Source organism: Sceloporus undulatus, chromosome 1, assembly GCF_019175285.1.
Source record: "Sceloporus undulatus isolate JIND9_A2432 ecotype Alabama chromosome 1, SceUnd_v1.1, whole genome shotgun sequence".
Taxonomy (NCBI): Eukaryota; Metazoa; Chordata; class Lepidosauria; order Squamata; family Phrynosomatidae; genus Sceloporus; species Sceloporus undulatus.
Genome location: NC_056522.1, coordinates 165,816,801 through 165,839,765, shown reverse-complemented (window position 1 = coordinate 165,839,765; position 22,965 = coordinate 165,816,801). Strand labels below are relative to the sequence as shown.

Below are 22,965 nucleotides of genomic sequence, written 5' to 3'. Positions count from 1 at the left end.
TTTGCTGCCACCTACCTGGTTCTGCCTTCAAGGTGGCAGCAGCACTCCTGCTTGTTCATCTCTCTCTAGCCTCCCATCTCATTCATTTGCTGATTGTGTTCTGCATGGGAGGCTGGAGAAAGACTGCTGGTTTGAGAGACAGTAGGAGTACCTCTGCTGCTTCCTTGAAAGTGGAAGCAGACAGCTAGTGGCAAAAAGTTTCATGTTTTGGAGGTATTAGATTTCTGGATTAAGGGTGCTCAACCTGTACATAGTCCCTCTGCAAGTGATAGAAGAGTTTAATATTTTGGATTTAAAAATGGCATATTATCAGGCAGTGATATGACCATTACAATATTACAGTATCTGTAGTATTTCTTCAAATTAGTTCAGCCACCATTTGTTCTTTGAATGCAGTTCTGTACATGTCTACTCAGAAGTAAGTCCCATTTGTTTTAGTGGAGCTTACTCCCAGGTAAGTGGGTATAGAATTGCAGCCTTTGCTTTCTTTCACTTGGGTTCCAATGATATTTATTCCTAAACTAAAACTTAATTGATGTTGTCACTTTTTATAGCTAATTTTAATTAGTAGTTTGATGTTTAATAAGCTATGAATGAACGAAACAGGGGTGTTGCTAGATACATACAGACATGGCTTAAAGCATTTCATAGGAGAGAGCATTTTTATTCCATGGTTGTCCACATAATGTTTCTGTTATGAAAGATCTGCTGTTCCGGTGCCATTGTATTTTGCATTTCCCAATATACTCCAGTGTGATAGTATCATTCCTGGTGTATTTTTAAGTCAAAAAAGGGCAACAGTTCATTACAAAATGGAGAATTCTTGGCAGGATTTCAGCAAACAGTGGAGTTAAGATGACATCAATAAGTTTGACTCACTGAAAACATACCAATTTCATGGTTTGTAAATTTACCAGCGTGGATGTTAGAAACCCAGATTATGTAACCTTGAAGTCCCATTCCACAGTGTTATAAAAACAAAGTGAAATATGCACATTGATCCAGCTGAGGCTTCTGTGGAAAAAAAGTAGGGAAGGCAGTTGTCACTGATTCTGTTTCCTCTGCAGCTCCCATCACATTTGTTCCAGAGAAGTGAAGTGAAGGATCCTTGGGACAATAGGAGCAGGGCAAAAGAAATGCTGAGTTTGCAGAAATCACCTCTCTACCATTCTATTCATTGAGCAAGAAATGGTGCATGAAATAAAACCATGTCATACAGCTTTACTTGATTTACTGAGTAGGCCCCTAGTTAACTGATCAGCAGATTCTGAAAAATAGGAATGCCTGTAACAACTTCAGTTAGCAAATAGTGTCTTTGAAGAGATATTCTATCACACAACAGAGGGGATGTCTCTGTGATACTTGGATGCATTTTAAAAAAGAAAGGGTGTGATTTTTCCCCCCATCAGAACGGAACTGTGGTTCAATTCCATATGGAATTGACTGGAATTAGTTAGCTGAGATTTCTTTAATTGTACAAAAGCTATTTTTGATACTGTGCTTTACAAACTAGTTCACATTTTCAGTTGAATTATGAAACAAGGCTATAGTAGACTATCAGCAGATGGGATTGTGACCAAAAGACATGAAATTGTGCAAAGGATCCTAGAGCATAACAAAAAAGACCCACCATCCTATACCATAAGAGATTCCTCAGAGTGCTTAACATGAACCTTGGGTCTTAACTGAAGAGTTCTCTTCATATCCTGCTGTTTTCCAGAAGATAAGGTTCAAGGCCTCACAGTATCAATAACTAAAAGAATGCAAACAAAAATCCATCAGTGATACCTTTATTAGCCAACTGAAATGCACAATATACCTGCTGCAAGCTTTTGAAGCTCCATGGGCTTCTTCATCAGGCAAGATGTTACCAACCAAACATGAGGGGAAAAACAATTGGATATGTTAGTCAGATGCCTTCATGTTATTTCAGTCCTCAGTAAAGATGGTATGATGGGGAGGATAGGCTCCTCCGCCTTCTGGCCATGCGGCAATAGGACGATTTTCAAAGTCCAGGAAATTTAAAGTCCATTTGCATCTCTGTCTTTTACAGTCCAATATGTCTCCATTCCAGTAAGGTCACAGTCCTCTTTGTAGACAGAGAACAATGGATTCCTCAAGAAGTCTCCATGTTTTTGCATTAGGAACATTTTGGTGGTGTAGAGGTAAAACATGAGAATTCAGCCCAAGTTTAAGAAGAAGAAAAATGTTTCACCTTGGTTGAAGTCCCAGTCTACAGGTTCCCCTGTTGCAGCTACAATGTGGTATCTCACAACACAGAAAACATGCAGGGATAGCTGTGTTGGCCATTTAACAAATACAAACAAAAATCCATCAGTGATACCTTTATTGGCCAACCAAAATGCACAATATACTTGTTGCAAGAATCATTTGTGCCCTTATAACTTGTTCTAGTTAACAGCCCAGTCCTGCAATTTTTTGGACCAGTTGAGTTTACTGAGCACTTTCCCAAAGGCAGCCCCATATGGGGGGTATATTAGAATAATCAAAACACAATGTAACTACCAAGGTGAGATCGGACATCTCCAGGAAAGGACAGAGTTGGCACTGTTTTACTTTAGGACTGAAGGTTGTTCCTTGTAAAGATTTCCACTTCTCAGCACCACAACAAAGGAGTTGAGATGGCATCTACTCAAAGGAGTTAGTGTAAAGAATGTATGCCCTTATCTTGTAACTGTTATCCAACATTCCAGGTGGTGGTTGTTGTGTACTTTCAAGTCATTTCTGTCTTATGGCAACCCTAAGATGAACCTGTAATAGGATTTTCTTGCCAAGGTTGGTCTTGGGGCATTGCTTTTGCCTCACTTGAGACTAAGAGAATGTAACTTGCTTAAGGTCACCCAGTGGGCTTCATTGCCGAGTTGTTATGCTGCCCCCAATCTGTCCCTAGTTACTCTGCTCTTTGCTTCCATGAGGGAAGTCCTCTTGTGGTCTAAAACTTGTGAGAATCTTCAAATTTTAATATATATATATTTTTATTTGTTAAATACCATTTACTACAAGAGCTATTTGGGCATGAGGTGCCTAGCAACACTCCTGATGCGAAAAGTCTAACCTCATATTAATTTTGCATGAATTCTGACCATTTTCCAAGTAAGCAGGAAAAGGATGTGGTGTTTCCCACATCTTTGAATTGCATGCAGTTGGCACTGCAGCTAGAGAGAGACTGCTGCTATTTTGTTGCTCCCCTTCACTTCTTTACTTTGCACCTTGCTGCATTTTGAGTCTTTAGATAAATTCTGCCAATCTTGTTCTGACTCTGTTTTTTAATTGTAGGCATCTCTGTATGATGAGAACTTTAACAGTGGGACTCGTCGGTATAGTGCTTCTAGCTCACGTCCTGTAAGATGGCTTTCAGATTTTTGCGCTGGTTTCGTTTCTGTCTCCTGCTAAAACACTGCTGTTATATAATACTCTCTGTCAATAATGTTTTCTGGAAATGCAGTTTTTAGTGGTTATCTGAAGTAGTGACCGCTGCTTCTTTAGAAGTTTAATGGTGTTCTTTCTATCACAAATGGTATCATTAAGACAAGATGAGCCCTTTTTGTAACCCTCTTGGTTTATTAAGCCATGGTTTAATAAACACAGGAGTGTGTGTTGGCATCCATGCCTTTGTCATCTTCCATTGCACATGAAATAGCATTCCCATTATGTCTGAAGCAGAGATTATCTTGTCTAGTGTAAGCTTATTAACCAGGATCCCTAAAACATGGTTTGTTCCTGGTTTAAGATAATTAGTTTTTATCAGACCAGAAATTAACAATTTCAGGAGTAAAGGGGGAGCACTGGTTCAGACAGATCAGGACTGAAGCTTGTGTACACAGCAAGGAGCCAAGAGGAAGAGCAAAGTTTGATGGTCTTAGTGCTCCTTCTGGGCTTACAAGTGAGGACTGTTACATCCAAACTGGTACAGCTGCATTGAGATGAATGTCCGTACTATAGTCTGAAGTATCATGGGCATGCATTGTTCTCACATGCTTTCTCCTCCCCTTTTAATAATTGTATCTTGTTTTATTCAAGCTTGCAAACTTTCGTTCAAACAAGTGCTCCAAGCCAGGTTTACTTTAGTATGCAGTAACTTGGCAGACTCGCTCAAACTATCTCTTGCCAGCACAGTTTGGTTTAATGTAAACAGGAAATAATGATTTATTTGATGTGAAGTAGAAGGTGTTAAGAGTATCACCTGAATTTAGCCAATGTGAAATATTTTCTTTTAGTGTTCTTTAAATCTGCTATGCAATTTATTATTTGTGAACATACAAACAATACTATCAGAAATGCAGATCAATGCCAGGTGATCCGCTTTATCCTCTCACCCCCTTCTCCCTCTGTTCTGTTCATCTGTGGAATTGCAAAATCATTCTACTGAGACAACTGTTTTTAATATTTGAGTGGACAAACCATTTTTAAGTACATTTGTCAGAGTGCAATCCTTCTTTTTTCCTAACATTTTCAATAAATGCGTGGAAAATGCTGATGCTTACTTACAGTTTTGAATGTTCATTTTAAAATAATAGTGATAATAGAAAGATCATTGAACTGGTATCTCATTTTCTCCGTTAAACTTTTTTTTTTAATGCATAGTCTTGGAAGATTGCCCAATTTACGTCTGTAGGGTTAACTGGCTTCCAATCAAAGGCTATTGGGGTCTTTAAACAGTTTGTGTTTATGAGTAAGCAGTTATGTTTATGAGTAACACCCAATTATCTTACTACATTTTTCCTTGATAAGTTTAATAAAGGAGAAGAAACCTTAAGCGTCTTTTTTCATGTATTGCCAACAGTTTATCAAATTCACAGCTGAAGCTGGAATGGAGAGGATGTTTCACTTTATAAAATACAAAATACACATTTATAGTATGTGCCAATTTTAACTTTCATGGTTGACAATGGGGGAAAATAATATTATGATCTCATAGGACAGAATATGTAGAATAGCGCACATGACCACTAACCTGTGTTTCATAATAACCAGCTTATATTTAGGGGCAGTATTTGAAAGCTCCCACTTTCAGTATCTCCTCTCTCTTTTCCTTGCTTTTCCACTGATAAAGCAAAGCAGATGTCATTACTAATATTGTAATGTTCAGACTAATAAATTTAGAGAGTATGCTTCAGAATAGCTAAATAATCAGTTGCTTCTCGGGCCAGCAATTTATGTTATATGTACACAGAGAGAGTTTCTCATCTAGAGTGTACATAACTTGTGTGTGTGTGTGTGTGTGAATGTGATACTTGTGCTTTGGCAATAGGAATGTTTAGAAGACAGACATAGAATCATAGAGTTGGAAGAGACCACAAGGGACATTCAGTCCAACTCTTTGCCATGCAGGAAATCATAATCAAAGCATCCCCAACAGATGGCCATCCAGCTTCTGTTTTAAGGGCATGTATCCTTATCATAGAATGCAACTGATTATTACCCTTGTTGCACTGCGAATCTAGCTATCTTACCCTGGCCCATGTCCTGTAATTCAGGTTGCTATGATGATAGAAGGTTTTTTTTTTAATCAAAGAGAGAGGGAGAAGAGGAAGGAACCCCCCCCCCCAATAAATAACATTGCATTGCTAATGTTAGCAAACATACTTTTCACAACCATTAACTGTCAGAGTAGCACAATTATTGATGCTATTCCAGGTGCAAACCCCAAGCAGCCAATTCTGCAAAACATAACCCAGGGGCTCGACAGACCAAAGGAGCAGCTTCCCGACACCCCTTTAAAATGCCGTTCCTTTTAGAGCTGGCAAAAAGCTGCCCTTGCAGCCGTGGCACAGGTTTTCAGCATTTCTTTGGTGCAGTGTGTATAAATGCTGTGCCAAAGGTGTGCTGTGACACCCCCCCACCATGTGGTCATGCGTGCACCATGATGCCGGCATTGGGGCAGAGTCGGGACATGTGGCATGCAGTCGCCATGCCTCCACTCCATCTCAATGCCAGCATGTTGAGCCGGTCTTTTTTGCCCCTTACTCAGCACAAGTTCTGCCTGACTCTCCACATACTAGTTAGTGATGTATTTTTGAAAGGAGTTTCAGCCAGGAAGAGTTAGGGATGAGTGTTTATGTGTTCCTGTTGGTATTTGCCAGAGGAGATCTTCAGATTCTGTAGTTGAAAACCAAAACATTTAACTAGCTATAAATGTGACATTCCCATTTTAATCCTTATTTTCCACCTGAGAGCTAACATGACCATTCATTATTTTTATTTATTTACTGCCATCACTGTACATGGTACTTTACAAGTTAGAGAATAACAAAACATTTCCCTGCCCTCAGGTTTACACTCTAATAAGACCATGTCACAAAAGAAAAAGGGGACAGCAGTGTGGGAAGGGGGTTAAGTCCAGCAGATAGTGCTCTTCTTCTCTCCCTCAGAGGCGAGGGTTGTGGCAGTTGGGATGGAGGGAATTTGGGATGTCCAGAATTTGATATTTGGCTCAGATATGAGAATATTGTTACACAGTCTTAACATTTTTGAGCTCCAGGGGTTCAGGCCATTCTCTCATGTCCCTCCAGATAAAATATACGAAAATGCTCCAGTGATTGTGGGAACTGGAGTCTGATAACAACCATGGGTGGGTGTGCACAAATGATGTTGTGTTTATATCAATGCATACCACTTGGCTATGTAGGTGATTGTTATAGAGGGGATCTGCTAGTGTATTATTATCCTGCATGGTGTTTTCTGTATTTTTAAACTCAATCTGTTTTCTCTTCAGTGTTTATGTTGACTTTGCAGCGTTGAGACATTTACACAAACATTCTTTAGCCTCATGTTTTCTTTGACTTACCAGAGCTGCTAACAATCTTTCTGACCTCCACTGTTCTAATGCTTCTTCTCTCTCATCTCTGTTTGATGCATTCTTTGGGTATATGTGGGCAGCCTTCGGAGTACAGTTGCTACCTTGGCTCAGGATCCCGAGCTTCTTCTAGAGCAAGTTCTGCTCGTGCAAGTCCTGTGGTGAGCATTTCTTTCTGCTTTCTCTTACCTCTTTGCATTGCTTTTTCTTTGCTTTACAAGGCAGTTTCTATTTTTGCAGAAGCTATCAATATATGGTTACTAAAGTGTATTAATTCAGTGGTTCTCAAATGGTGGAGCAGGAGTTGGGGGAGGGAGCAAGAGTTGGAGCCTCTGACCCTTCCTCCTACTCCTCCTCTTCCCAAACCTTTTTATCTGTAAAATTCTAATTTAAACAACGTTAGTCCCTTTATTTGTTGTTGTTGTGTGCCTTCAAGTCATTTCTGGCTTATAGTGACCCTAAGACTATCCTATCATGGGGTTTTCTTGGCAAGATTTGTTCAGAGGGGGTTTCCCATTGCCTTCCCTGAAGCTGAGATTGTGTGACTTGCCCAAGGGTACCCAGTGGGTTTCATGCCCAAGCTGACAATCGAACCCTGTTCTCCAAAGCTGAATGCTAAAGTACGAATATATATATGAATGTGCAAATGAAAATACTCACAATAAGCAAACAAAATATTTTATGTCAGCTGGAGGGGTGCAATGCCTGCATGTAGTTGTAACGGAGTCACAAGGATAAAAAATTTGGCTATTACTGTATTAATTCATAAATGAGACTGTACAGCTGTAAACTGTGAAGCTGTTTCACAGAGGGTTTCTGCTCCTAATATGCAAGGTGATATTATTAGATATTACGGCAAGGAGAGTTAAAATTAAATAGGTGATCATCTGTCCGACTAATCTCTAATGCTTTGCTTCTGTCCTTGCAGCATTCTTTGTAATATTACCCTGAAATATCAAACAGTTCACTAGGCATAAGTTAAAAATGTGAAATGTTTATTATCTCCATAGTTATGGGACAGTATTTTAAATGTGTCTGTGTGAGAGAGATGTCATTCATTGTCTCTAAAGGGCTATATGGACCGCCCCTTCAGCTGCCCCTTTACTAGCCAGATTGAGGCCGCGGCAACCTCACGCCACGGCCTTGATCCGGCTTCTGGATAGCACAAAAAGGAGTCACAAAAAGCATTTTCTTCTTGCACCCTCCAAGGGACACCATAGCAGCGGTGGTGCGGCTTTATGACTCCCCTTCAGTGCTGCATCATGTGGATATAGCATCGGAGGGGGCATCATGATGGTGCGCGCTGTGTGGACTGGTGCATGACAAAATGGCATTATGGAGGCGGGATTAGGGCATCCAGCATGCAGATGCTGCGCCCTAACTCCACCCACAAAGTGCCAGTCTGTATAGGGCCTAACTCTGATTGACCACAGGCTGTGCCTTTAATAGCAGCTGATGTAAGAAAGGTAGTAGTCATAATTCCCTGGTGATTTTAACTGATTTTTTCTTAGTAGGTATAAAAACATACAAGTTGAGGTTTATTTAGAGCAATATTAAAAGTGTAGGATAAAAGGGAGGAAAGGAGGGGTAGGAAAAAATGGAATGTGGCAGCACCTTTAAGACTGATTTTTATTTTAGCATGAATTTTCATGGAGATAAACCTACTTCAGATGCAGTGCAGAGTGGTATTAAAGGCTCAGGTTATAAAACATACTTATACTGTTGTGGTAGTGGGGATAGAATGTAATAGAACCCATAAAGATGTAAATCATGTCCCTCCTTCTAAATTTTCAAAGGGCTCGGTCAGATGATACAGTTCTTTCAGATATTTACAGAGCTCAGTTAGTATTGATATATGAAAGCAATAAATTTGCTTTCCCAAAGTCAGTTTCCCTGCATTCAAAACACACACTGAGAAGATTGTTTTTGTTACATGTGCAGTAGCGAGGACTCTTGTATTAATATGTAGTGTGCTATGAAGTCATTATCAGAAACTAACTTGGCTACTTCTTTTAAAAATCTAGTAAACACTTTGGCTAGCTCTACCTATAGGGAATCTTTTTTGATGGGTTTTCGGGCTCTGTGGCCATGTTCTAGAAGGGTTTATTCCTGATGTTTCACCTGCATCTAGAAGATGCCAGCCACAGATGCATGTGAAACATCAGGAATAAACTCTTCTAGAACATGGCCACAGAGCCCGAAAAACCCACAAAAAACTATGGATGCTGGCCATGAAAGCTTTCAACTTTACCTATAGGGAATGTTGTTTAGGGCTAAAGGTAGCCTAAACAAAGGCACAGAGGGAGGGTTGTAACATTCTGGCTTCCCACTTAATCTGAATCAAGTTTCAGTGTGCAGTTGAAAAACAGAAATGTTTCAACACTGAGTAATTCTGTAAGGGTTCTAACCATCCCAGGCATTCTGTAAAGTACTTAATTCTCCTGATTTCCCATATCACCCAACTATACATTCATAATCTTTTGGCCACTGGCCATGGGCACTCCTCATTGGACTGTTGTTTTTCCTTGGGGGGTTTTGTACTTTTGCAAAACGTGGAATTTCCCCAATTCTGCTTACATCCTTTCTCTTGTTTCTGATTAGCCTCATCTTGGTAAATCAGCATCTCTGTTACTCTGTATTTTAATAGAACATAATTGTATACTAATATACAAGTGGGACCTGTAACAGTATTATTACAGTATGGAGAGCTCCTCTCTTCCACCTTTTCTTTTTTAAAAAAATAATAATCTTTATTAATTGAATACAACATAAAATGTTACAATAAAGTTTCAAAACGAAACACCTGAACTCTTATCTTGATTGATTTGTTGGTCATCCTTTAGTTCCTAGGATTTTAACACGTGCTTTTTCCTTAAGCTATGTAAAAAACAGCTGTATCGTTATGTATTACATACAACATATAAAAAGAAAAACAAGATCAACTAAGGCACAAATTGATAAAACATTCTCATCGTTACCTATCTCAACACAAAATCTTGTGCCTGCTTAATTAGTTAATACATATTAAGTTTTAGAAGCCTCAGATCTTATTCTTGAGTAAAATGCTTTGTCGGGGGTGTCATTTGTTTGTTTACAGACCTGTAGTAGTAAAAAAAAAAAAGAATAAAAATATGGGAAAGAAGAAAGAGAATGTCATTACACAGATTATCATAACGAGATTATGAACTATTAAATATCTAATAAATTTGTTTTTATGTTCCATTTCATTTCCCATAAAACCAAAACTTTTTTCCAACCGTCTTTCCTTTACATTATATTTTGCTCTTGTACCTGACAGGAAATCTTGTCTAGCTCTCTATACTCATTCACCTTTTGCATCCAATCATCCCACGTTGGTCTTGCTTCGGATTTCCATAATTTGGCTATTGAAACCCTTGCCGCTATAACTAAATACAATTTTATCCTCCATTATTTATTTCCATCCTGTGCTTTCAAGGTCGAGGTCATATTAAGTAAGTATAATTTAGGGTTCATTGAAAAAGATATCCCAAAAATCTGCCTGGTTGTCTCATGGACTTCCTTCCAAAATTTCTGAATCTCTTCCACCTTTTCATTCTGTCTCTGCTGCCTTTGTGCACTTCAGGGCAGCTGTTGAGTCTGTATCACACCCACATTTGTGTCACCCTTCTGACTATTGATCATAAGTTATTGAAGAGAATCCAAGGGTGGTATAATAATTCCACTTTACATATTAAAACAACAGTCAAGGGCTGTCTCTCAGAATCCATTCCTGTTAATAAGGATGTCTACCAAGGTTGCCTGCTTGACCCCCTTCTATTTAATTTATATATTAATGACTTAAATGTTTCTGTATCAGGTACAGAGATTTTCTTCCCTCGTCTGCAGGAGAAAAATATCAGCATCCTGTTTTCTGCAAATGGTGCTTTACTTCTTCCTTACACATGCCTTGGGAGAATATTGTACAAAACAATTGTTAGATGGCAGTTATTCAAAAACCAAAATAATGGTGTTTGGAAAGAGCAGGCAAAAACAGAGATGGCAACTTAATAATCAACAACTGGAGCAAGTTAGCTATTATAAATACCTGGCGGTAACATTTAAATGGTCTTAACAAGTCTTTTCTGCTTGTTAAATTTTCAGTGCTTAATGAATGAAGAATCTGAATATCTTTCAAATGCCTGACACAGAAGGAAAGGATCCAAATTAAAACTTTTGATTGAATGAAACATTTCAGAAAAACAAAAGCTTCAAACTGGATTTAAGAGATACGTTTTCATCAGTGGAATAAAACAATGTCCAGATGTGACCAAAAAGTATTCTTCGTTAATATTCACGTGCATAACTACTGTGCGGATAAGGCAATAAATAAATGACTATTAAGACTTCAGGCAGCTAGTGGAATCATGCTGAAAGTTTGAGGGGAATCTATTAGTCAGAAAACGTCTCCCTGAAATTGAGTTTTGCTGTCTTGTTCTCCGGTTATTAATTTTTTCATCTCTTTTACTCTAGGTTGAAGAAAGGCCTGAAAAGGACTTTGAGAAGGTAAGAGAGAATCTATGGAATGGCTGTGTTGTGAATTGAAGCATATTATTTTGAATGATATTTGCAAACTGAGGCTGGCATTCTGTATTGCAGTTACACATTTGTAAACCAAAATTACAGATTCATAGCCATTCTCTGTTCACTCATTAACACTATGTAGTTACACTCATGGCACTGTTGCCATGATCATAAATGCCCTCCCAAATCTACTTTATGAAGCCACAACCACACTGAAAGATGAAGGTCTCTTTAGTTGGCACAAGAGGGGATGTTTTCCACCCGAATCCCACCACCGAGGGAAGCTGTACATTTGTTGCGATTCCTTGTCACAGTCTCACTTGCTGGCAGGAGGGGGATGGAAACATTATCTTCCTGAGTCCAGATCACCAGCTGAAGAGATGTCCATCTGTCTGTGCAGCTGCTTCCTAGTAAAGTAGGTTTGGGGGGAGGTCTTGGTTATGCATTTTTATCTAAGTAGACATTGTAGAATATGAGTCTTTAAAAGTTTGAAAACTGAAGAACAACAATGAGATTCCTTGAGTTTTGGAGTTTCAAACTGATTCATTATGCTAGTTTGTGTTGATTTTTTCTCTTCTTTATTTCATGTAGCTATAATGATATATTTATGTCTAATTACTATCGGTGGATTCTGGAATTCAAGAATTCTGACTATGTATTTCCATCTATTTTGCTGCAAGATTGAGCTCTAGCAATATTATTCTGGAGATGTCAGTTTCAGAATTGGACAACCTAGCTATTCATATGTTTGCTTTTCTGTGTATATTTGTAGGCATATTATGGCCCAAGAGTTAAAGAAAGACTGATAACTAATAGTCATTAAACAGAACAGAAATGTTTCTGCTAGGAACAGTGTGATCCTGGCTTACGGGAAGTAGATAAAGCAGTTTCTCTGTTAAGATGTTTTAAGAAACTGATTTAACTGGCCAAGAATCTCTTAAGCAAGAAGCACATGAGGAGAAAAAAGCAAGAGTGTGGGTTTGAGCTAATTGTTTGTTCATTTCTAACCATATTTGTTGGAACAGCAGCATTACAGCTAAATAAGGGCACAGTGTGCAATTAAATGAGCCAACACCTAGCATATTTTTCCTGTTTGCCTTTCCTGTGAATAGCATATTTTTCTTTTACTGGATGTATTTCTTTTCTTTTTCTTTTTCTTTCTTTCATGTTTTCCTTTATTCAAAGCACCAGAGAACACCTTGACATTAAGCATCACATTTCTTGTGAATAAATATAATTGCAGCAAGAAGCTTTCCCCTTTCATATTCCACTGGTCCATTTTCTGATGTTGCGAAGTATTGGGTAACGAAACTTGTGTTTGGCCATTGGCAGAAACTATTAAGGCTCTAGATTGATAAAGAATGGTGTTAACTAGGAAGCCCAATCCACTTAAGGCTCCATCATGCTAGACTAGATTATAAACGGGTGGAGATGCAGTCCCTTTTGTTAAAAATATAAATGTTCATTAATTATAATGATGAAAGAGAATGTGGATTATAAGCAATAAGAGCAAAAGAAAGCTTATGATCTTTCCTCAATGTCATAAGATTTCCACGTACAACAGACACAGGTCTTGGGCAATATTATGCACTCTACCTCTCAAGGTAAAGCCACAATAAAGTAGCAATGCAGCTTGTCGTGGAATTTTCTTCTCAAGTTCTAGAACAGGGTTGGGCAAGAGGAGAAGAGTATGGGGCAGTTTCCCATCCCCAAACACCCTCGCAGGCCGCACTCCTATCTGAACGTGCCAAAATACCCGCTCCTTGTATTACTTCTTATTGTCATTTTGAAGGAGAAATGTTAGGAAAGCAAGGGCTTTGGGGGACTGATGGGGTCTTAATGGGCTGTAAAGTGAGGTCTGGTGACCACTTGCAGCCCACAAGCTGCAGTGTCCTTACCTTGTTCTAAAATCTGCCAGAAGGGGAAAAAACAGGAAAAAGGAAAATAATTCCCTGCATTAGGAGTGAAGCAAAGAAGGCCAACTCTCATAGAAGAGCATAAACACTCTTATCCCAGAAACAGGGTTAACTCTGGAAAAAGAAATTCAATTGGTACCTGCTTATACTAGGCATTCCCATCTCTATGCATAGGAATATAATCCTTCCATGGCTTCAGCAAGAGGCTCTAGTAGAAAACTAAGAAGTGTTTAATCCCTTCATTACAGTTGTCTTCCAATTGTGACATCAATATACAGTGGTACCCCGGGATACGAATGCGCCGCCTTACGAAATTTCCGGGTTACGAAAAAAATCCATTGAAAAAAACTGTACCGGGTTACGAAGGTTATTTCGGGTTACGAAAAAATTTTTGGTGCTTTTCGGCGCTTTTTCGCACGAAATCGTGGCTTTCGCTATTAGCGCCTATGGGTTTTTCGGCTTGCGAAGATTTTCGGGTTACGAAAGCGGCGGCGGAACGAATTAAATTCGTAACCCGGGGTACCACTGTACCAGTCCAAATGCAACCAAAGACTTACTGTATACTATTACCTACCTCTATATAATTGCAGGGAGTTCGTACCGTGTCAAGTTTGTCAGCAGCTACACTGGCCTCTCTAGGTGGAACTTCTTCCCGGCGAGGCAGCGGAGATACCTCAATTTCAGTTGATACTGAAGCATCTATCAGAGAAATTAAGGTAACATGTTTTTTGAAAGTGGATGTCTGTAAGGTGTGCTTGTATCCAAAAGGGCTGTGCCAAACAAAAAAATGGCCTCTGCCAAACAGTGTTTGTAACTGAATATTAAAGCATTGAATGTTCAATTACAAATATTTAAGTATTGAATAAAATTGAATATTAAAGTATCACCTCTACATTATATTGAAAAGTAACCCAGTGGTTTGCTTGTCACAATGTTTTACCATTTTCTTTAGGATATCAATGAGTTAAAGGACCAGATTCAGGATGTACAAGGAAAATACATGCAGGGATTGAAAGAAATGAAGGTACAGGTTTACTGTAGAGTGAGCTTGTGGGATTGATTTCACTAAACAATCAGAGAGGCAAGAAGAACTGAATGGGAGCTAACCTGCATGTTTTCTTTCAGTATTGTGGAATTGCATACTAAACTTATAACAATGAATGTTGCATATCTTGTTGTGTCCTGATAACTTACAGTTCTAATTGACAGCTGGTAGATTAATTGTTCATTTCAGAACATAAATACATAAAACACCTTAACAGGTTGGACAAATACAATAGTCATCATACTTTTGCATGATTCATACTACTGTTTTGGATCCTGTATCTAATCTTATGAAACTAGATGTTTAAAGAATATTTTAAGATGTAAATTGACCAACTCGGTAAAATAGGTGGCAGTGCAACATGCTGCAGAAATGTAGATGACAAAACAGTGTAGTTCCTAAGACTGTGAGTGATGATCAAGAAAGTTCCCAGTTTAAATCTTATCTCTGCCATAAACCCACCAAGTGGTCTTCAGCAAGCTACAGGATCAGCTCCCGCTTGACATCTGTGGATAATTAAATTGGTCAGTCATGACATAGTTGTAAGATAGAAAAGAATGTGTGTAAAGCCTTTAAACACTTGAAATGCACCTTTATTATATATGTATACATACACACACACAAATTATATACGGTTGGCCTCTCACATTTGCTGGGGTTAGTGGCACAAGACCCCTGTGAAAGTGGTAAATCCCCGCCCTTTTTTTTGTAACCCAAGAGAACGGCTCCCTAGGAATCTCTAGATCCTGCAACCGAATTCAGTAGTCAACATCCACCATGCTGGAGGAGCTACAGGTGCCTAGAAAAGTGTTTTTTCCAAGAATCTCTAGGTCTGTCAGCATGGCTTCTGGCAGATGTTGACCACAGAGTTGTTCTGGAGGACCATGGATTCCTGAAGAGAACTTATTAACCAAATCCGCAAATGTCAGATTTGACAAAACCTGGAGGGCTGACTGAATTAGAATAATTATTTTAAACAGCTTGCTTATTTGTCTGTCTTTTCATGAGCAAAAATACCTTTTCCCATTATACATCCATCCAAAAAAAGGGAAAAAATGTCTCTGGCCTTTATTGCATTTGGGTCCTTGAGTACCTGGTGTGTTTTACTGTTTTACAAACGTCCCAGTTCAGTAATATTGCTTTAATGAGTGACATTCTGCCTTTCCTGTCCTTAAACCTTGACTGACATAATTAGACTGCACCCCTCCCACACTGTTAAATGTGAAATTATCCACAAAAACCTTAATGCTGAGTTTCATCTCAGTGCAGAGAAACCCATCGTTCTTCCACAGCATTCCCTATTTGATACTACTTCTGTACTCCATACAAACAAAATTTAGATATTGCACATCCTGAAATACCTTCCCCTCCCAAATAGATATGTGAAGGCCTGGAGGAAAAGAAGTGAAATTCCAGGGTGTGTGTGTGCTTTTTTCCTATTTCTGGAAGCCTTTTTCCTGAACAAGTTGAAAGAAATGGATTATGCAATATTTCTTTTAGAATGAAAAAAATAAATGTTTAATGAAAGGTGTTCATACACTCAGTCCTCTTGTATTATTTGGAAAACTTATGCACCAGGTATACATTTAGGTAAGACTATCTGCAGTAATTTACATCACTGTTATTTCTGGTCTTGATTTCCTTTTCTTAGTTCATTTTAGAGGAATGATGGCTTTATGTCTGTTTGGCACTGTGAAGGACAGAAGAGACAGAATAATTTTCTTTGTTCTTACTAATACTGATGTTTTCTTAATGTGTGGCTTGTTTGGTGGAGGGGTTTTTGTTTGTTCGTTTTTGCCGGCTCCTTATAAAGTAGCAAAAGCAAATTGGTCCCTTTTAGTTTAGGTCAGTGATGGTGAACCTTTTAGAGGCCGAGTGCCCAAACTGCAACCCCAAACCCACTTATTTATTGCAAAGTGCCATGTCCCACTGGCTTTCTAGTAACAAACTCTGTGCTGGAGCGACGGCACATGCGCCCACAGAGAGGGCTCTGAGTGCCATCTCTGGCACGCATGCCATAGGTTCGCCATCACTAGTTTAGGTCTTCCTTATACTTCAGGATCTTGTAGCTCCGTGTCTAGCAATATTTTTTAAAATAAAATTCAATTTGTAGTTGTTTCCTAATTAAACTACCTTGAATCGAACACGAAACTTTTATGTCAAGCCACATTATATATAGTGTATTTTATGCTTCTAAAGTAACAAAATGACTTTCAGTCTCTAAGGAGTGTTCATTCTACATTTCCCCCCATTTTTCTGAAAACATCTGTCCTTACTATCTCCCCCCCACCTTCCATAATCTTTTACTGTGGCTTCTAAATGCCCAGAAACTTTACATCTCTACACCCAAAGATGACTGTAAAATGTAATGTGACTATTAAAACTGGACTTATCAAGACAGCAAAAAAGGGTTGTCTTGCTAAACGATAGATCCTTAGCTGTAAGCCCTAGTAAAACTTTGTTTAATTCCTATTGAAAATATACTTTCAGTGTAGATTCAAAAGTTTTAAAGCAGTTGGACTTGATTTGAAAGCTTGAAAGTACTTTTTAATCTCATTTATTTCTCATTTTTAGGACTCCCTAGCTGAAGTTGAAGAGAAATATAAAAAGGCTATGGTGTCAAATGCCCAATTAGATAATGAGAAAACCAATTTCATGTATCAAGTAGACACCTTAAAGGATGCATTGTTGGAACTAGAAGAACAGCTTGCAGAATCCAAGAGGCAATATGACGAGAAAAGTAAAGTAAGTGGCACTAAATGAGAAATCTCATATGATGATCTCATCAGTTTTGTAGAAGAAAAGTGAGTGTTTTTCTAAATCTCCTTAAGATAACATTCACCACGGTGACTAGATTTTGTGAGCTCTTAAATCAAGTTTAGTTAAAAGTACCTTATCCTCAATGGATATATTGCTAATCCATGGCAAGTTCACACATAACCTAGGCATATGAGATGAAGTATGTATCAATACCCTATGGTTTTGTTTGCCTTCCTCCAGTTTCTCTCTAGTTCCCACTCTAATCTATCTATCTATCTATCTATCTATCTATCTATCTATCATCAGATAAATGACATCAGTGCAGCCTATTCATATAAATATTTGTGCATTCAGACCTTTGGTCAAATGAAAGGCTGTATATGCTTGGGATAGTTCTTGAGCCTCACAAACATTGCTTCTGTGGCTAACCATGATCATAGTTTATATACTGACTTAGCATTTAAGTTTATTAACAACAAAAGAAAAAGAAATGTTACTCAGTGGGGATATCTGGTGTATTGAGAAGGGGTAATACTACAACATTCCTACAAAATTAATTTGGTCTGTAAGAAGAAGCCCACAATGATTGTAGAATTCTTACTTTGTAGGATTTTGAGAGGGAAAAACATGCTCACAACATATTGCAGTTCCAGTTCATGGAAGTCAAAGAGGCTCTGAAGCAAAGAGAAGAACTACTTGCAGTAAGTAAAGTCTTAATACTGGAAAACAAAATGTTTTCACCAGTGGATTATATGCTTATGTATGAAATATGGAGAAGTATTTTTCTAGCTTTAGATTTTTTCATAATAAGTAATTATTCAGGAATTAATTACAATGGCAAGCCTCTATGGATGGTAGAGGCTTGCCTGGCAATAGAATCAAGAAGCTTTTAGTAGATAATTCGAAGTCAAATTCTCATTTGGTGCTGTCCAAACAGAACATCAGCTATGTACAGGGAGAACTTCCCCTTTCATTTTTCATATGCGTGTAACCTTTTTCTTTTTTGAAATGTTTAAAATACTGCAGGCTCGCACAATAACTTGGTGTAACTTGTACTCACATTCCAGTGACTGATGTTCTGAATTAAAGAACTGTTTCTTGCCTACCTACTAAAACACTGTTCATGCTGCCTAAAGAGAACTTGTTTACTTTCATTATTTAGAACCCTGGAGTTGACTATCAGAAAAGGAACTGGAAGCATGATTGTTATTGCGTGCCTTCAAGTCATTTCCAACTTATAGCACCTTTATCACGTAGTTTTCTTGGCAAGTTTGGTTCACAGAGGGTTTGCCTTTGCCTTCCTCTGAGACTGAGAGTATGACTTGCCCACGTTCACCCAGCAGGTTTCCATAGCTGAGTGGGAATTTGAACCCTAAACTCCAGAGTCCTGGCCCAACACTCAAACCTCTACACCATACTGGCTCACACTGGAACCATTACTGGGATGAAAAACCTGGCTAGAGGAATAACAATTGGGAATAGTTTAAATCTTTTAAAATGTCTTTATAACCAATCAAACCTTTTCCAGGTGAGTTAGTGGATTAAGAAGAGAATTCTGGTAATGGTTATACCAGTGGAAGATCCAAAGTACTTGCTTCTTAAATCAGATATTAGTGCAGTAGTACTTTCAATCTGAAAATCTGCAACATCTGTGACTCCTTTTTCCAACATCTACCTAAAAAAGAGAGTCAAGATGATCTGGATCACTTTAAAAACTGATATCTGTTCTCCTATAATCAAAATAGGATGGTAATGATGACCCACACTTTGACAGCTGTGCCAAAGTTAGATCTGAAGTATTATGGACTTCCTACCAAATGCTCAGATTATCTATTAAAATAAGTGTTAAGAGATTCAGTGAGTGTTAACTGGTATTTATATACTTCTTTGTGGTCTCTATGACTCACACATAGGATTCCTGTGCTGGCCCAACCTATCTTTGGAAATTTCTAGAGCTAAGATCTCTTTGGTAAAATCCCCGCCACCTCCTCCACTGCGCATGCCCTAAATCAGTGATGGTGAACCTATGGCACGCGTGCCAGAGGCGGCACTCAGAGCCCTCTCTGTGGGCACATGTTTGCCAGAGTTTGTTACTAGAAAGCCAGAGGGGCATGGCACTTTGCAATAAATAAGTGGGTTTTGGGTTGCAGTTTGGGCACTCAGCCTCAAAAAGGTTCACCATCACTGCCCTAAATGGTTCCCCTCAAACATCCTCCATTCTCTTTTCTCAGCTGTTGTGGCTGCATTATGGGAAGTTCTTTCATGAGCTACCGATTCTTTGGCATGTTTCTTCTTCCTTGGCTTTTTTCCTACCCTTTTCTTCATTGAGGGAGTTCTTGAAAAAGTGCCTTGACCGTAGGAAGAAAATTCCCTGAACAGACAACCACTGTGAGTGCCTTCTTTGCTTATTCATGCATTGCAGAGCCTTTTGCCATCAGGCAAATAGAAACAGAGTGTCATATCTTAAAGTCCTTCTTTGACAGTCATCTATTCAGATGTCTGAACTCACCAATCAGAATAGGCCTTTGTTTAAGCTTTCAACAGGCTTTGCTTTGTCCTCTGTGGTACCGTCAGCTTAAATATCCACTGCACCGGTGGATCAAGATGGTACCAGGAATGTTTCTCAGTCTCAGTGCTTTTGGACCCACTGGCAGCCTTTGATATTGACAGCCTTCAAACCTACCTGAGTGCATTCAAGGTCTGCTATGGTGCTGAAACCCTTACCATCTGTGTTGCTTCAAGGCTTGTCCATTTCTCATGAATCTGACAAGACTTGCCTTTCTGAAAATTCAGACCATCTGGCCCCACACAAGAAGCTGAAGCGTATCAACTTCCTCTAACTTCTAGAATATGTTAAAGTGTTCAGGGACTTGGAGATCCTTCTTCTCAGTCATCAGGTCCAGACCACCATGGACACTACAATCATTTTTAGTGAACAAGCAAAGGGGCATTCACTTAACTTACCACCCAGTTTGGAAATTGGTACATCCTGGCACTTTAACTAATGGGGAAAGACAATACTATTGCTGACATCCTCAGCAAGTCCCATTCACAATCTCACAAGTGGAAACTAGTTTCCTGATAATTTTCAAGAGATATTCATTCTGTGGGGCCACCTGATGGTGAACTTATTTGCCAGTACAGACATTCATCAATGCCTTGCAACTGAGCTTGAGTACCACTTTGTTCAAGCCCCTTGGGATATGTGTTTCTTTTCAGCTTGAACCAATTCTCTCCTTTATTCAGTTTGTCCCTTTCCACTAATCACCTTTCCACTAATCACATTTTGTCCCTTTCCACTAATCACCAGATGAAGATCAGAGACCACAAGGCAGACTGTATCTTAGTGTCACCATGATGGCCTCTGCAACCCTGGTTTGCCATGCTTCTGGATTTGTTTTGATGCCATTTCCACCGACTTCCTCCTTGTCAAAACCTCTTTACTCAAGCAGTGGGTCACATCCGCCATCTGGACAACTTCACTCTTCATCTCATCGATTGACAGATCTCTTCCCAAAGGCACTGTTCATTATTTGTTCAGTACACAGGAAGTCTATCAGGAAGTCATACTGTTACAAGTGGATTTCCTCTCCTTCCTGTGGACTGGCATCAAGTTTCAAATAACCATGTTTTGCAGTTTCTGTCTTCCTTGGCAACTCAGTGATTTTCCCTTTCCTTCATAAATGTATATGATGAAGCCCTCATGGCATTTATATGCCCAACAGACTTTTCCTCTTGGTATATGCATCTTTTCATTAAAGGCTTTTTTCAGGGGTTTGCAAACCTCCCTGGCCACTAATCACTCCAGCCTAGGTTTTGTGACTGGTTCTCTCTCAGTTAACAAAGCGTCCCTTTGAGCCACTTGTGACTTGCAACTTGAGGCTCCTTATGTGGAAGATGTTATTCCTTGTGGTGATCTCCACAGCTAGAAGGTCAAGTGAACTGCTGCTTTGCACATCAACCCACCCTTCCTCCAGTGTCATAAAGATAAGATGATCCTATTTCCTAATCTCCGGTGAATGAGTTACAAAGACCATGAAGATGAAAGGCAGGTTGCTTACCTGGTTCTTCAATTGGTCATATGTGAACTCACACAACCCCATTACCTCCCCTTTGTTTTACATTCAAATTCCTTAGTTACTATTCTGCTCTGGCAGATGGGGAACTGAAAATGCTTGAATGAGAACCATGTAGGGCAAGTGTGGTGGACAAGGAGGCAGGGCTTCTACCAAAGAGAGATCTTAGCTCTAGAAGTTTCCGAAGAAAGTGTGCAAGGCGTTCCATTTACCAGAGGTCACAGATGACCACTGGAAGAACCTTCCCCGACTCCTCGGTGCCTTTGGGAATGGGTTTGCCTTTGTAGAGTGCTGCTGAGGTAAGCAGGAGATAGATCTTGCTCTTTGCTCACAAGCCCTCTTGCTACTGACTAAGCTACAAGCTGGCTCTTGCACTCTGTACTACAGGGTAACATAGAGTTTTAGTTTACCTCAAGAGGGAAAGTTTTGGAATTGCAGGGCAGAACCATGGAATTTGTGGAAGTAGGTAGTTTCTTTGTCTTAGCCTACTTTTTTTTTTTAAATTAATTGCTCTTTGTAAATATTGCAACTCTCAATTATTTTCCCCCTTCTGATTAACTCTCTTGTCTGCTTTCTGTCTCTTTGTTTCCTCCTGCATCTCAGGAAATCCGACAACTGCAACAGAAACAAGAGGGCTATGTCAGGGAAATCTCTGATCTTCAGGAAACAATAGAATGGAAAGAGAAAAAAATAGGGGTAGGAGTCACAAACATATTAGAAAATTGTTCATATTTTTGAACAATTTAGAGAATGTTATGAATGCAGAAAAGCTCATTCCCATGGGCTGGGTGCAAAAGAGTCCCTTGTAGAGTGCTGCTGATGTTCTCCTTCGTGCACATCAGGGTTTAGTGAATTCCCCATTCTAACTATAGCTACATCTGCTACGTTGGAAATGTTTTGCTGTGGGGGAGGGTTCATTCAATTTTCCCAGATGCCTAAAAAATAATTCCTATCATTTTGGATAAACTTTGAATTAAATGGCTCACAGTGTAACAAAATGCACACAGATGCTCTTTTTCCCCCCAATTTTTTTCATTGATTTAAACAAACATATATCTTTTTTGTAAGGCAGTTTTGCGTCCTTTTAAAACTAAGTAGTGGCTACTAAGCAATCTTCATGAGTAATGAAATTTGTAACTTTAGACTAGAATTCAGAAGCCAGAAACACTGCAATAGGAATATTACAGAACTTGAACAAATATCTTCGAAGTTGCTTAATTTGCATGCTTTGTTCATAGAAGGCTTTGAATTGTATGCTTTCAGATGAATTGTTAGTGATGGTGGTTTGGAATTCCTTCAGGAAATGTAACAGATTTTAAGTATATAATGGAAAATGAAGTGTAGCCCTTCCTACTCACAAGCAATTTTGGCTACAGGTGGCCTGTAGTATTCCATGTTAAACAGTGTCTGCCTAGTAGTGGACAAACGTTATTGTCTTGTGGATGCCTATACCCACTCTGCCCTCTTTTAAAGAATGGATATGTATACTGCTATGCCTTGATCTTGCTCATGGATCACTATCTTTCAAGAAATTCATTAATAGCAATTTAAAACCAAAGAAAAAACTGCCCGAAGGCAGCTTGTGCCTTCAGTGGGAAAAAACAGTATATAAATAAAGTCAACAACAACCATTGCAGTTTAGATAACAAAAGAATTCAGCAACAGACAATAAAACCAACAAAACTGATCAAGAAATTATCTCAATAAATATCAGAGCTATCGGGATAACAAACAGAACAAGAGCAATAATAATAATAATAATAATAATAATAATAATAATAATAATAATAATAATAATAAATCACAAGT

At 38.9% G+C, this 22,965-nt stretch overlaps 1 protein-coding gene across 12 annotated transcripts in view; it reads left to right on the top strand.

Annotated features, from left to right (window-relative positions):
* The window catches only part of LRRFIP1 (LRR binding FLII interacting protein 1), a 119,371-nt gene that overhangs the window by 79,843 nt on the left and 16,563 nt on the right, over window positions 1-22,965 (top strand). For 5 of the 12 annotated variants that reach the window (XM_042446769.1, XM_042446690.1, XM_042446717.1 and 2 more), the window contains 8 exons: window positions 3,298-3,363; window positions 6,901-6,978; window positions 11,309-11,341; window positions 13,866-13,991; window positions 14,228-14,299; window positions 16,895-17,065; window positions 17,689-17,781; window positions 21,760-21,852. In XM_042446769.1, coding sequence (XP_042302703.1) covers window positions 3,298-3,363; window positions 6,901-6,978; window positions 11,309-11,341; window positions 13,866-13,991; window positions 14,228-14,299; window positions 16,895-17,065; window positions 17,689-17,781; window positions 21,760-21,852 — 732 coding nt within the window. The remainder of the gene's footprint in view (window positions 1-3,297; window positions 3,364-6,900; window positions 6,979-11,308; window positions 11,342-13,865; window positions 13,992-14,227; window positions 14,300-16,894; window positions 17,066-17,688; window positions 17,782-21,759; window positions 21,853-22,965) is intronic. The other 7 variants (XM_042446752.1, XM_042446743.1, XM_042446776.1 and 4 more) reach the window with 5 other exon arrangements.